This window comes from Electrophorus electricus, chromosome 3, assembly GCF_041902795.1.
Source record: "Electrophorus electricus isolate QZ-2024a chromosome 3, ASM4190279v1, whole genome shotgun sequence".
Lineage (NCBI taxonomy): Eukaryota > Metazoa > Chordata > Actinopteri > Gymnotiformes > Gymnotidae > Electrophorus > Electrophorus electricus.
The window spans coordinates 37,184,491-37,199,528 of NC_137499.1; the positions used below are offsets into that span (position 1 = coordinate 37,184,491).

Sequence of the window (15,038 nt, forward strand, 5' to 3'; positions counted from 1 at the left end):
CTGTCCATTTCACTTGAGCACACTTCTTCATTTCTTCTTTCATTTTACTTCAAATGACTTGATTAAAAAATTAAAAAGAGATAAATAAAAAATAAAAAACAACAACCCAAAACAAACTCCACGGTCACATCTCCTTATACTGGAGAAGCAGCTAAGTCTGAAAGGGCCACTGGATCAATAAAAATAACCAGAAAATTCCCTCTTCTGGCTGGGTTTATTTGCGGTGAACACAACGTGACTGTGGATAGGATACATCCTCCAGGAAGTGCCAAAATCAGCACTGATTCATTTGCCTTTTCTTTACTGCAATAAAATTTCTTATAACTGACCTTTAAATTTAAATCAAACACATGAAATAATAACTACTGTCAAATACTGATCACAGACACACGGAGACTCCACTCACGCTTAGGCAGATGTGAGCGTTTCTTCAAACCCGAAGAACTTCTGGGCAAAATGACCTGACTGAACATCAAGCAGTCTCTCCCAAGAGCTCCGAGCTAGCTGAAAGAGATTTATTTCTGCCATCAGTTCATGAATTTAGTTATAGGCTGTCATGTTGGTAGTAAAACCCCTCTAACGCCTACGTCTAAGTCTCTTACAAAAACAGATAAATATGTACAACATAGGTATTCTAACAGCAAATAAAGAAAAATGTACATATAAGCACATATTCCGTTTTATAGAGCACATGTTTGGAATACAAAGCTTGCAGCACAGACTGCGATGAATAAGTGGAAACTAATTTTGTATGGTAACATGTGATGCGCGATCGTTACACACTTGCACAGAAAAGTCACGGCCACGCTGAACTAGAAATAGACGGGCAATATTGAAGATAAGTTGTTCTGCTCACCTGCCACGACCGCCCGCACTTCTCGTCGTCGCTTCAAATACTAAAATGTCTCAGATTAATGGGTTATTGTTTCAATCTGTCAATGTTTCGTCCACAGCTCCACCCCTGCGTATGGCGTATTACGACCGTACTGTCAGGTCCTGTGAAGTGACGTTTCTTGTCGAGTACACATTTCAGGTCTGCGCCATGCCATGCCTGCTGAACTTGTAACGTCTTGGCACGGTTACTTTGGAAAGGCGGACGAAGCAAAAAATATGGACTGTTTTGTGAATCCTAGGACTGGGACAAAAAACACTGCTGTAGTTCGAAAAGGAATAATATCAAACAAAAACCTTATGGTGAAAGGGGTTACAGGTGTTTGTGATAGCCTGAGTGTCTGATCTGTCTGAAAATATCATAAACAATTACTAACAGCAGCTGGCGCTGGATATGTTAGCAGGATAATGTGCACGTTCATGCAACAAGCTGACATAAAATATGTAATTAATATGTATCCATACTAGCCCCTCACTGCACATTTTGGAAATGAACTTTGCGAGGAATAAACCCATCATGTTAATAATGAATCAGCATGACATCATACTTACGTAAAGTCCCCGATACCTGAGGAAACGAAAGCGAAACAAAACTAAATTCGCAACGACGCGGTAAGCTTTGGCATAATGCTGATATGTTTTATGGATATTAAATACAGTAGAGAGCATGATCATGTAACGAAACCAGAATAATAATATTGTAAACGATTAGATGGTATCAATTATTTACGGACATGTACGAAAAGACAAACGAAACCCCAAAAGCAATCCATGTCACTTAGACTGTGAGCGACAGTGTATAACAGTATGTTTGTAAATGGTTTTAGGTTACTGTTTGCACTCACATTTGTAGGGCTTTTTTTTTGTAATGTTAATATGGAATAATTCCGTGTTTGTGAACGTGTTTCGCTTATTTCATAAACATTTGTCATTTCCTGTTTAATCCTCGCTATAATAAACTTGGCACGAGATTGCTTTCTTTTGTTTATGGATACTTCATGTAGTTTGTTACTCATACATTTAAGACACATCAATGTTTTTTAATATCTGGATTAAAATATAAGGCACTGAACACACTAAACCTCTAACCCTAACCATCCCACTATTACATCCTTCAACAGGATCATTTTTGTCAAAGATGTCTTCAGATGAGGTAAAATGTTATGGAAAACATTTTTTTACAGTATGCAATGCTTATAGCCTCTAATCTCTGACATCTGTGTCATTTCAGGAGTTCTCTCTTGTATCTGAAGATGACCTACAGAAAGTCCTGAATGAAATTAAACATCTCAAGGTGGGTGCCTCTTGTTAAGACCAGGTCTTGGAAGCATTTATCTACTCCTAATCAGAAGCTCACAAAAACATGTCTTTTGGAACTGTTTTAATTATTGAACAGTTGCAGCACGAGGCCCTGCTGAAGGACCATAAACTTCTCAAAGAGGCTAGTGACAATAATGTCAAGTTTGCTCAGCAGTTCCAACAGAGATCTGCACAGTTGAGAAAGAACCTGGAGGAAGAAGAGAAGAAGCACAATGAGGCTTTGAAGAAGGACCAGGTCAGGATGTCACCCATTATGCACTGGGACAGATCAGCATCTAAACATAATCTAGGAGTAACATACCATTCTTATTCTAACATAGATTATATTATGTAAAGGTTAAAGTGATGTAACAAAGGTAATGTGAGGTCATGCTTGTGTTGAGTAATCCCACCTGTATAGTGGATTAACGACTATTACTGGCAACCACTTGTAATGATATTCAACCTTTAATTGTAGGAAAGGCTGGAGAGTGTAAAAAAGGAGAAAAATAAACTCATGCTAGAGCTCATAGAAATGGAACAGGACCTGACAAAGATGAATGAAACCAACCACATCTTGAAACAGCAGACTGAGGTTCGGCACACCATGCAACTTTTACACGAGGAGAGGGGAGTTGGGCAGCTTTTCTAGTTATTCAGGAAATAAGTCTACTGTTATTGCCGGTAATGCCTGAGTGTACCTGCAGGAATTTAAAAAATGCAAATAGTAAAACTGGGAAGAGTGTATGTGCATATATGTATTCTCATAACCTCAAGTTCTGAAATGATTTAAAAAAGAAAATAAAAGCCACACATGATATATATCACAGAAAAATAATGTCATACAAGATGTCCAAGATGTCCCTTATGGAAGCTAAAGATGCAATACAACTTAAAAAGGCAAAACAGTTTTGCATTGATGAAAGCCATTTAGACTGAAACATTTTCAATCTTTGATGTGTATTTAGCATCTTTATGGATCATTTAGCATCTTTATGGATCAAGCAGCTATTGCCTGTTTGGTGTGTAGGTTTTTTTGTTTGTGCATAGTATGCAGGACTTTCCTGATTCCGCTGAACTTCAGAAACAGCACCCTGTATGCGTCATGTGAAAATAATTGTTTGGGATGCTGTCTGCTTTAGGTGTCCACTGCAGTGCCTGAGAAGAAGGTTGTATTTAAGGGAGAGACATGTGAAGTAGCTCAGTCCCTAAGCTTTGATGTGAAGCCCAACATTGTGTACCCTATGGAGGGAGGCACCGCCCTCATCACTTTCGAGGATGCACAAGGTCTGAAGTGTTTACTCGTGTCCTCAGTTCCTCATTCAATGCTTGTTCAATGCTAAACTGCGCAGGAAAGTAGCTCACCAGAAGGCCAGTGGGACCCCACACTGGTCAATCTCTGACCCACAAGGCCACTGCTTGGCCTTGGCCTTATTGGAGTGGTTGGCCATTCTAACACAATATTAATATTGGATTGGTTGTGGGAGTTGAACTGGTGTACCAGTGGTTTTGCTGGGATTTCTGTGTTAGCGTCACTGCTAGATTTAGAGTGGTCCATTTGCCGTTAACATAAAGCAGTCCTGTGATCAGACATTGACCAGTAATAAAGGCCCTATATATAATTTTTGTGCAAATCATATATAGCAACTGATGAGCAACGGAGTCTAACTGTACACATATAATGTGTATTTGTATAAAGTAGTACTTCAGCTTTTCTTTGTGTAATCTTATGATGTACCTTGTTTACTCTTCAGTGGCTGAAAAGATCTTGAGCCTGATGGACCACGTGGTGGAGATTGGAGACTGTAGCATCACCGTACAGGCAAAAACAGTGAATTTCCTTGTGCCTACCTACGTGGAGGTACGCCTACAAGCTCCGCCCACGGGCTCCACCCTTTCAGCCCAACGGGTGGATGTGTTTTGCATCTCCTGTCCTACATTAAACTACTGTATTAGTTTAGGCTCAGAAAGTAAAAGGCACACTTTTGACTTTGACCGCTGCCTTTCTGAACACGCGCCGCGGTTGTGGCTTCAGTTAAGTCTGTCTGACTGAGATGCATTCTGTTAAACTCTGTCTTTCCGACTCAGATGGACACTCAGGTTTGCCCACGCCGCATCCTTGTCTCAAACCTGCCAAAGGAGGAGGCCGAAGAGCGGATCCTCGACAAGCTCGAGATTCATTTCTCCAAGTCGAGGAATGGCGGAGGGGAGGTAGAGGAAATAGACATGCTGCACGATTCCGGCAACGTGGTCGTCACATTCATAGATGGCAGCGGTACGTGTAATGACGCGCATCGCGACCTATTGGCACAGGCTTTAGTCACAGAGCAAGTTTAGTTATAGAATACGATGTTCGCCAATGATGGATTTGATTCAGGATTACAGATATTTCTGCAGGTGAAGAATACATCTTTTCGCTTTCTGTAGTTTCCAAAGGCCTCACTGATAAACTCATTCATGAGGTCGAGATGGAAAGGGGGAAAAAGCACAAGGTGAAGGCTACTCCCTTCCTCAATGGCGAGATCACGTTTTTCCAGGTGAGGGAATGGTTCAGAAACATCCTATTTGGGGTTGAATAGGGTTGAATAGCAGAAAAGCCCAGCATTAGCCCAGCAATGATCATACTTACCAACCAAATCTCACGTGACTCTCTGTGTCTTCGGTTCTCTGCACAGACTCATTACACCGTATGCAAGAAGACAGTGCTGCTCACTGGGATCCCTGCCATCATGGAGCAGGAGAACTTGCAGGACCTTCTGGAGATTCACTTCCAGAAGACAGCCAATAGTGGGGGAGAAGTGGACGCAATCGTTTACAACCCTGTGGGTCATAGCACGCTGGCTGTGTTTGAAGAGGATTCCCCCAAAGAGGAGTAGAACCAAACAGAAAAATTAATGCAGTCTGATTAGAGCTGAACCATCAAAGATGAAGTCTGATTATAGCTGAACGATGTCCAACTAGGCTCCTACAGGCGTTCCTTTCCTCAGACGTTTGTTCCAACTTTAATTTATTTTCCATTCATAGGTGGCTTTCACACTCAGTTTAATCTGAATCAGAGTTCTGTTGGGGTCAAAACTTGGTGATGGCTTTTCTTTTGGCAATTTGGCTTCATTTTTAAATTTGGGACCAGACCACAAGCACCGTCCTTGATTTCACTTGTAAGAGGTGGTCTGGGTGTGATTTGGAGCATGTACTATTGCCCCTACTCATTCAGAAAATAAATCCATGAACAGACATCCCACTGCCAACTTTACTGTAATAACAGTATTAGTGGTGCAAAAATCCACTGAATGCATTCAACAGACTCCTCTTGCTAACACGTGCATTTTGGCAGAACTGTACAGTGTGAAACCAGTCCAGAAGTATTTGTATTTGGACTCCAAAACAAACCCAAAACCATGGAAACGTCCAAAGCGTGCGGTGCATGGGCCTATGAGTGGAATTTAAAGTATGCTACAACAGGGTTAACTTTAATTAGTGCAGCGATTTATCAGAGGTGTTCGTTAAGAGGAGAAAACAACCATATTTACTCAAACTGGTTGGTTTTTGTTTTCTGCATTTCTCTTTCCATGGTTTAGTTAGAAATATAAGAATAGAGTGTAAATTATGAGAAAATGTGTAGGACAATAAGTACAGAAACATGTAATTTAGAGATAGAAAAATGGAGCGTATGCAAGTATAGAACATATGTAAGAATGCATGTATTTACAACGTTGATGACATTTATTTCTCTCATTATTAAAAGGTGCTGATCAAAATAGCATTTTCTATTCTTGAAAATACTAGTTCGAATTTAAACATAAAAAGTGAACAAATTAACAAAATATTGTGTAAAGATCAAATCTCATTCACTGGTTATAATGCACAGAAGAAATGTGTTCACTTTAGTTTTGACCAACACCAGAACTTAGTCGGCAACGAAGCAAAATTACAAGCCTCACAAGCCATAGATGGTTATGGCACACACATAATTTAGGATTTCCTAGTGGTGCTGAGTGCCTGCTGCGCTAAATCAGACTGAACACTAAACTGATCCTCCAGGACTGAGGTCTGACTTCCGCTAGTCTGCAACGAAGCCATTAGATATGGACATAAGCATTACACACACACACACAGTATATATCTTATATAATAATATATACGCATATTCAAGCACAGATTTATTGTAAAAACAACAGAAGTGAAATGTAACAACAGTCTTATGTGCACACACAATATTTAACAAAGCAACAGGTAAAGCAGCAGCTTAGCAAAACCCACAGGACAGTGAACAGAGAACAGTCACTTTTATCAGGCACTTTGGAGAAACAAAGAACAAGAGAAAAACGCATCTCAGAAACAGGCCAGCATGGACGCAGATCAGTTTTAAAAACAAACAAGGAAATAAAACCTTAAATCTTTTCTACCTTAAAATGCACACACACGCTGACACTGCAAACAACACACGACCTAGTGCATTACAGTTTGTGAGTTCAATTCAGTTGTGCAGTGCTGCATGCCTGGAGGCACACACACACACACACACAAACACACACACAAACACACACACAAACACACACACACAACTTAAGCAGATTTGTTTCTGCCTTCTGTACATGTACTTTTCCAAATAGATATTTTTCACATATACATTTCTGTGAATGCTCTTCTGGCCATACCAAAAAACAAAGAAACAAACAAACAAACAACCTTATTACATCAAGACTGACAGAACAGTTGCGCAAACATTGCTCCATTCAAATAACTTACTTTGGAATATCTAACTTTTTGATACCTAATTAACTAAATAAACACCATAGTAGGCTTGCAGTTGTCTTCCACAGCAATATCTATACAACTGTAAAATCCCATTAGTTTGATGAACGTGGCTCTGATGCTAGAAGCTGCTAATAATTAGATTATTATCTCCGCTATCTGTCGGAAGAACCCAGAGCAGCTGGTACTGGTCCGTAAAACCACTTAGCTGCGCCAGTATCAATCCTAAAGGAAGTAAAAAACAGGTGAACCTGTGTATCTGAATGGAGACAGACAGGTGCACCTGTTTCCATCTAACAGCAGACCCTCGAGTTACACACTGTGCTGCGAGGAACCAAATGAATACATTTGTAAGAAAAATACATCTACATACATACATAAATACATGCACACACACACACACACACACACACACACACACACATACATATATATATATATATGTGTGTGTGTGTGTATGTGTATATATATATATATATATATATATGTATGTATATATATATACATATGTATATGTATGTGTGTGTGTGTGTGTATATATATATATATATATATATATATATATATATATATATATATATATATATATATATATATATATAAAGGATAAATATACAGAGGATGTGCAGAATTTCTTCTTCTTCAGTTTTGTGATCTAGTGTTTAGTTTCTAACAGACTATTCAGTGAAACCACCATTTGAAAATATCTAAGACTATACTTATAAAAATACCCCTATATGCAACACAAGACAGAACTATTCTAACGTCACCCGTAAGCACCGCCTGCGTGAACAGCCAGTCTGGAGGAGTGTGATGGAGGGGCAGAGCAGGCGGGCTGTTACCAATGGTTCTTGACAGTGATTGGGGAAGACTAGTCTGGATTTATAGTGCAACAGCCCAATCAGACGATGACAGGTGCCCAGTCTCTCTGTGTGCGTCCATACTGCGTACAGGAGAAGGGCAGTGAAAAAGGTGAAAGGAATGAACCTTTTAGAGACTTGGAATATTCGGAATATTCATTTTCCAAACTTGGGGTAATAATGACTCAAACAAAGCCGTTCTTTACCTGGATGTCGGTGAGTTCCTTGTGAAACCTCGTGGCAAGCTCTGGCCCATTCTGCATCGTAGGAATTTGATAAGTCTGCCAAACACACAGAGGAGTTAGGAGAGGAAAAATTCAGCTCACACACATGTCTGTAGTGAGACGCAGGTCATCTGCAAGTAGGCTGACGGTACTGAAAAACAGTACTGAAAAACCTTTTAGTCCATGCCGGATGAATATTTCTGTTAATTGCAGGTGTGAATGTGAGGGGTGTGTGAGTCGGTGTATGAGGGCTGAGGTGAGGTTTACCTGGCCCTGGTACAGCAGACTGCCGACGGGACACACCACGCAGGCCGTGCCTGAGCCGAACACCTCCAGCACCCTGCCTGCCTTCAGAGAGTCCAGGAGCTCCTTCATGACCACAGTACGCTCAGTCACCTTAAACTCCCCCTGAAACATGCGCGCACGCACGCACGACAAGTCAGTCACATTCATCCATCACGCCTGATCCTGTATTGCCTACATCATAATCACAGCAGAATGAATATAAAGCTGAAACAACCCTGAATATATGAAAACGACTGTAAGCACAATTTAAGTTTACTTGAATTTAGCTTAAGCAGTACAATACAGTATTAAGCACCTGTGATAGTTAACTGGCCAAGTGTAAACCACATCAACATCCTTTACTGACCAAAATAGTTAAATAGTTCAACAGTTTCAGTTCTTCATTGTAAATCCCCCAGTTTCTCTGTTTGTTCCTCTTACGTTCCTGTTGCTTACACCATCCATCTATCTCTCTCTCTCTCTCTCTCTCTCTCTCTCTCTCTCTCTCTCACCCATTCTCTGGCCAGATCCAGCAGAGACTGCCTTGTGACTCCGGGGAGAATGATGCCATCTAGTGGAGGAGTCACCAGCTCACGCTCTAAACAAAAGCACACACATGCACACACTTTTTATAAATAAATAAATAAATAAATAAATAAATAAATAAATAAATAAATAAATAAATAAATAAATAAAAATATAAATATAAATATAAATATATATATATATATATATATATATATATATATATATATATATATATATATATATACACACACACACATACATACACACACATATTAGGGGGGGAAATGAAAAATTGTGTGTTATATGGGAATAACAACAGACCCTACAGACAACAGTTGTTTTAATCTCTCTCAGTAACACAAAACCATTCACATTTGTTTAGCTACAGAGCTGCTGTTCTGCACACAAGGGAGAGAGAATTCGCAGGCTGCACATCAGCCTCTACACGCACTGTAAGGTAGAACAGTCTGAGAATGCTCAGCACGACGGCTTAATGAACCAGGGATTCTCTGACTGGTTCTACACAGACAGAGGTGGACTCCTTCTCTCTCATCGCCAGCATTCAGCACATGAATGTGTGGTGATGTTTTGCACATGTCTAATAAAATAGTCTAATAAACTCAGACACACAGTGACCGGAGTTATTTAGCAACACAGTTATGATGAGAACCGATCAACACTAGAAATACTTTCTGGGCCCTGTTTCCAGCACAACACTTCCAGTGCAAAAAGAAAAGTAACTGGTCTAAGGAGGTCAGAAGGGCACAGAACCATAACCTGACATGGCCTGGCATGGGCTTAATAACTGTTTGGCCCTACAGCGGAAAAGAGGCTAAAGACTCAGGGGGAAGCAAGCACAAGCTAGTGTTCTGAGGAAGGGTGGAGAGCGTGGGCTAAAACAACAGGAGCATTAACCGTGTGTATGTGTGTTTGTATACAATAACGCTCTAATGCTGTATCTCACATTCTACTATCCTCTTACTCCTCAGTCATCCACCTGACAGACGCATGCGCGCGCGTGCGCGCACACACACACACACACACACACACACACACACACACACACACACACACACACACACACACACACACACACACACACACACACACCTCCTTTCTCGTTGGTCCAGTAGATGAAGAGGTTCATGGTTCCAACCTCTGTGATCTCCTCATTGTCTCCATACAGCCACAGAACCTGCTGACAGCCCTGCTTCAAAGCCTCACTCTGCACAGCTATTGTAGGCCCATAGTTGCTGAGGATTAACACACACACAAAAAATTTCAAATTCACACTCGTTCTAATAGAAATTCTTATCAAGAGCATTAAACAGTCATAGTAATCCAGGCACAAATGTACGAATGCCTTGAACCAAGAAGATGCACTCAAATCAAATCAGTAGAAAGCTGGAAGGAAAGTGAATAACTGAGTGATCATGAGTGTGAGTGAGAGAGTGTGTGCATGAGTCTACATGATGAGTAAGGAATGAATTCAGATCCAACCCTGATCTATGTGCACCTGAAGATCTGGAGCAAATCTCTCGCAGATTCAAATCAGGAAGGCTGTAATATGGTCTGAATTTTACCACTCTTAAACAACTACAGTAAATGAACTGCATTAATTTATTACACAGAAGCCATGTGTTAAAAACAGAAGTACCAAGGCCGGTGCAAGCTGGAAATTAATGCCAAAATACAATCAGTTCATTCCAATACATGCTACTTACTTCTGTGTCATCAGTTTACTGTTTGACCTCACACTGGGAACAGAATGAGGTGTGATGACAGTGGTAGCTCAGTAGTTAATGTACTTGGCTAGTAATCAGCCACCAGGTTGTCACTGTTGGGCCCCTGAACAAGGCCCTTAACCCTCAATTGCTCAAGTTGTACTCAGTCATAATTGTAAGTCGCTTTGGATAAAAGCTTCAGCTAAATTCCATAAATGTAAATGATGAAACACCCCAGAATGAAGTTCAGTGGGGGCAGCTCATGAATGGGTTGGAGTGGGATGAATGGGTGGAGTGTAGCCAGGTAGCACACACTGTGTTTACTCTGCTGTAGCTCACACCACCCACCAGCTCGTTACAACAAACAGTAAGAGAACTAGGGGTTAGTAGCAAGTGTCTCTCTCTCTTAGGTTGGGGTGTTTGGTTTTTGTGTTCATTCTTTGGGTAGTGGGCAGAGATACGCCACCCGCACCCATTTAAACAAGGCTGGTAGATAAGGGTGGCTGAGTGTGTGTGGTTAATGCTCAATGTCATCTATGTTTTATTACACAACACTGCCTTGTCAAAGAAACACACCCATAAACGAAGCAAAATATGGTTAGTGCTTTTGGGTCGATTGAGTCCACATCTAGAGCTACATGATATGGACAAGAATATCCTACTGCCATTATATCGCTACACATTGTGACTTGCCTAGCAAAATGGTAAAAGCAGACATGTAAATGCTGGACGTCACTTCCTGGCACATCTGGGATTGGTCTGAATGCTCACAGCACACTATATAGAGATTTGCTAGAAGACTCATTTGCACACTGGAGGCTTCTGCAACAATTGTATCAGTATTGTGTCAACATTGTAATAATGACATATTGTGCAACCAGAGAGCCTCCTATGCATATATTTAAGCAGTTAAGGGACAGTAGGCGTGGAGGAACAGGTTTTTGACGTGTGTGTGTGTCAGCTACTCACCCCCCCATCTTGTAGGCTCCTACGCCACCTCTGCAGGCTCGGACGAAGCGTGGGTCCGCCAGCAAGGCCACGGGGTTGAAGGCCCCTGTAGCAAAATAGGGCCCCACCGGCCCCACAATGACGAACAGCAGGGCGTGGTCTGATCGAGACACGCCCAGTGAGGGCTGGAGTGAGCAGAGAGGAGAGGTCACCAACAGCGTGTGCTCTCTTACCGGGAGAAATGCCTCAGGGCTGCTCGGACAGGGCTAAGGAAACTTTAAAGGATGGTAAGCGTACCTCGACCCCGATGAAGGTGGGTCTGATGTAGAGGCTAGCGCTGCTGGAGTATGGAACCCACTCCTGGTCTACTTCAATCAGCTTCTCAATACACTTCAGCAGCTCCTTCTGATCAAACAACTAAAAAAATATATATATACATATATTGTAGATTATATTACTCGGGCACTGACACTCTCCCCCAGGCAAAATGAGGGTGTGTGTATACACACACACACACACACACACATGTGTTTGTGTGTGACGAAGGCTGAAGGCACCCACCATACGCGGGACTCGAACTTAGGGCTGACAGGAGGCAAACATGAGCTCTAACCACTGGACCAAAGTGCCAGCTCTCTATCATAGCAGCCAGAGCACCCATGTAACCTTCCTTAGTGACCAGAGCCTCCATTGCTATATGTGCACGCATGTCTCTGTGTGTACGTGTACGTGTGTGTGTGTGTGTGTGTGTGTGTAGAATTGGACTCACTGGAAGGCAACACCGTTCAGCGCTGCGATACATGCGCTCCATATTCAGCATAGGTCTGAACAGCCGGACGCGATCGTCCACTCCACGGAACGCCTTCATCCCTTCGAAAAGCTGGACAATGCCCACGTAGATGGACGCAGAAAGCCAGCAACGCAGTGAAGTAATGACAGGGAAACAAGGAACAGACAGCGTCGTTAAAGGCACCCCCCCACTGCACAGTCCAAGATTCAGCCGGAGACGTTCACAGTACGTCTCTCGCACGGCGATTACAGGGACCAGATGAAGATGGACATACTTGAACACATCTCACCTCTACAGAGTAGTGGAGCGCAGAAGACGCAGGGTGGAGGGACAGGTTTTGGAACGGCTTAATCTGAGGCCTCTCCCACCTTCCCTTCCCGGTCCAGTAGATGGTCAGCATGTGGTCTGAGAACTGCTTCCCGAACACCAAGGTGGAAGGGTCCGGTTTGGGCTTCAGCACAGGGTTCTTCTCCACGCTGATATCTGCAGCCTGACAGAGACATTCGGGGGTGTGGGGTGGGGGGAGAGAGAGAGGAGAAGCAGGAGAGACAGTCGACAGAGAGGGAGGTGGGAGTGTGAAGCGAATGTGCGGAAGGACACAGAGGTTTTTATTCACGATCACTGATTGCACATGCATTTGATAAAAAACAAATTCTGGATTCACTCATGCGGTTTTACTAAAAAAATTGAACGAAATTAAGCAGTTAGGAGGAAGCAGGGTTGCTGCTGACCCGGAGAAATAAAGGACAGTGCGAAAGAACAAAAGCACAGAGAGAGAGAGAGAGAGAGGTCAGAGTCCACAAGGTCATAAAAGTCATTACTTCACACTTCATGTAAATGGAGATATGCGTGCCACTCTCCAAATAAACCCCCAACTGTGAAAAGCTGTGAGTGGAATAATTTCCTGACTGGTTAACCCACATTCTACCGGTCCATGACACCTGACTGTGCTGGTACTGAGCTGTGCTAAGAAGACTGCGCAAGCCCAGTCACGCAGTCTTAAAACCGGGCTGTTGCCACGGGCTCCTGCTCCAAGTCTGTTCTTCTGGATCGGTGACTACCTTGAAGGATGAGCTGGCGAAGCGCCATGCGGCCAGCGACACAGGGAGAGGCTGACGGAAGCGTCTGTATAATGCCTTAAGACAAAGGGAAAAGGAGAATGCGGGTTAAAATAAAACCAGAATAAAGAGACAGACAGACAGTGCGCGCGCTCACCACGTCCAACGTGTTTATGCTGAAACACAAACAGCATGACGTACTTTGATGGTGTGCTGTTAAGAGCTTCTTACTGGCTACCCAACAAGGGCGTTTGGGAACATCGCGCACATGTCAGTTTCGAGACTATTGCTGCTGTTCTCTTTTTCCACCTTTTATTTGTACTTGCAACTTGCACAGATGTAGATGCACATTTCAATGTACATCTGTCTCTGCCCTCCCGTCCACCTAAACTTGAAATGTGTGTGTGGTAAACAGCCACACTACAGGTCAATACAGGTCGTTAGTTAACAGCAAAATAACGTCACATGTAAACAAGTCCGGGTGCGTTTATTGATGTGTTAGTTATGCAGCTATTAAAAAACTACAATATAACTTATTACAAACAGTTTTCAGTGGCAAAGGCCTGCACATAGGGGACGCTCGTGCCTGGTGGAAACTCGCTAACCACTCGGCATTTAAAAGTGACCACGTTGCATCTCGCTAGACACGTAAAAGGAAAACGCTCCGTCACGCTGTCTGGCAAACCAGCCCAAGCCATTTACTGCGGAGGTTTGTACCCTAGCTACCATGGCATCACTCAGGGCTTGATTTATGTTATCTAACGCCAGTTAAAGATCTAAATTTAGAGCATTGTTTGGTGATAAAATAAAGCAAAAAAAAAAAAAAAACACCCAAAAAACTAATTAAATTACTAAGACACATAAAAATGCTAATTCACCGGTTCTGCTTTTAACCACTAATCTGATTTAAGCAGATTGTAATTGCTTGCTAGTAAAGAAGAAATGTAACCACCGATCAAGTTGTCTCTGAACTGTGTATCGAGGTTTAAGCATCCCCGAATCACACAGTTACCTAAAGAGACAGGAATAATTAAACACACCTATTAATCATTGACGAGGATGTTTTAAACCTTAGTACAGGAGATACAAAGATCTTTGAACTCACCGTCCTTAGCGCTGCCATTGCCGCTGCGTTATGAATGGAAAACTAGTCCGGGTAGAAGCAAATTCTCTAAAAGGTTGTCTCTAAACGTTCCGGACTGGTCGTGACGACGTTGACTCTGTTTTTATTCACATGTCCGTTTGTGTACCTTATATACAAGCCGTATGTCAGGTTCGTAACGTTGTACAATAGTTATACAATATATACACCACTTGCAAACCTGTCCCGAACGAAGTACACTAAAAACAAAATGGTTTCTTTTGGAATGAACAGAATAGAAAGAAAATTATTTTACATTTCAGAAATGTATAATATTGTGATATCACAGACATACATTAACATATGTTAGGAAGAGTAATCACTACAATATCCTATTTACAACATGTTATTTAGGAAAAATATTGCTTCATATAGTATCATAAATAGCAGCAATTGTAGTAATTAGTATGTGTCACTGTATGAAAGATTTGGCGTCTAATCTAATAAAAGCCGGGTTAAGCAAGGTCGCTCGTTTTAACACTCAACACGGCCTCGATTGGCCAAAATTAGGGGCGTTGAGTCAGTATTTTGAGAT

General features: G+C 42.0%; 3 protein-coding genes across 8 annotated transcripts in view; 1 reads left to right on the plus strand and 2 right to left on the minus strand.

The window, feature by feature from the left end:
• Positions 1-1,025, minus strand: part of grna (granulin a) — a 24,847-nt gene extending 23,822 nt beyond the window's left edge. Inside the window, exons 1-2 of one of the 2 annotated variants that reach the window (XM_081711397.1) lie at positions 857-1,025; positions 407-500 (exon numbers count right to left, since the gene is read on the minus strand). The gene's annotated coding sequence lies outside the window, so the exon portion shown is untranslated. Of the gene's footprint in view, positions 1-406; positions 505-856 lie in introns of both variants that reach the window. The other variant, XM_035523837.2, reaches the window with a different exon arrangement.
• A 396-nt stretch (positions 1,026-1,421) lies between these two features.
• On the plus strand, positions 1,422-5,950 carry ifi35 (interferon-induced protein 35). The gene is made up of 10 exons (XM_027025676.3): positions 1,422-1,503; positions 2,013-2,044; positions 2,123-2,185; positions 2,288-2,446; positions 2,669-2,785; positions 3,333-3,477; positions 3,945-4,051; positions 4,279-4,465; positions 4,618-4,727; positions 4,866-5,950. The coding sequence occupies exons 2-10, from the start codon at positions 2,030-2,032 to the stop codon at positions 5,064-5,066; spliced, it is 1,104 nt and encodes a 367-aa protein (XP_026881477.1). The 5' UTR covers positions 1,422-1,503; positions 2,013-2,029; the 3' UTR covers positions 5,067-5,950.
• A 1,581-nt stretch (positions 5,951-7,531) lies between these two features.
• On the minus strand, positions 7,532-14,945 carry bcat2 (branched chain amino-acid transaminase 2, mitochondrial). Of its 5 annotated transcripts, none has more exons than XM_081711399.1 (11): positions 14,468-14,945; positions 13,366-13,440; positions 12,594-13,027; positions 12,284-12,394; positions 11,812-11,931; positions 11,536-11,699; positions 9,953-10,095; positions 8,827-8,939; positions 8,297-8,437; positions 8,012-8,086; positions 7,532-7,888 (listed from the first exon to the last, which is right to left on the minus strand). In XM_081711399.1, exons 3-11 carry the CDS (start codon positions 12,939-12,941, stop codon positions 7,847-7,849), a joined length of 1,257 nt encoding a protein of 418 aa, XP_081567525.1. In that variant the 5' UTR covers positions 12,942-13,027; positions 13,366-13,440; positions 14,468-14,945; the 3' UTR covers positions 7,532-7,846. The 5 variants fall into 5 exon arrangements, with proteins under 5 accessions (XP_081567525.1, XP_081567526.1, XP_081567528.1 ...); XM_081711402.1 differs by having other exon boundaries at positions 7,533-7,888; positions 12,594-12,794; positions 14,468-14,944; XM_035533612.2 differs by having other exon boundaries at positions 7,535-7,888; positions 8,827-8,912; positions 12,594-12,794; positions 14,468-14,940.
• Between the last annotated feature and the right edge of the window lie 93 nt (positions 14,946-15,038).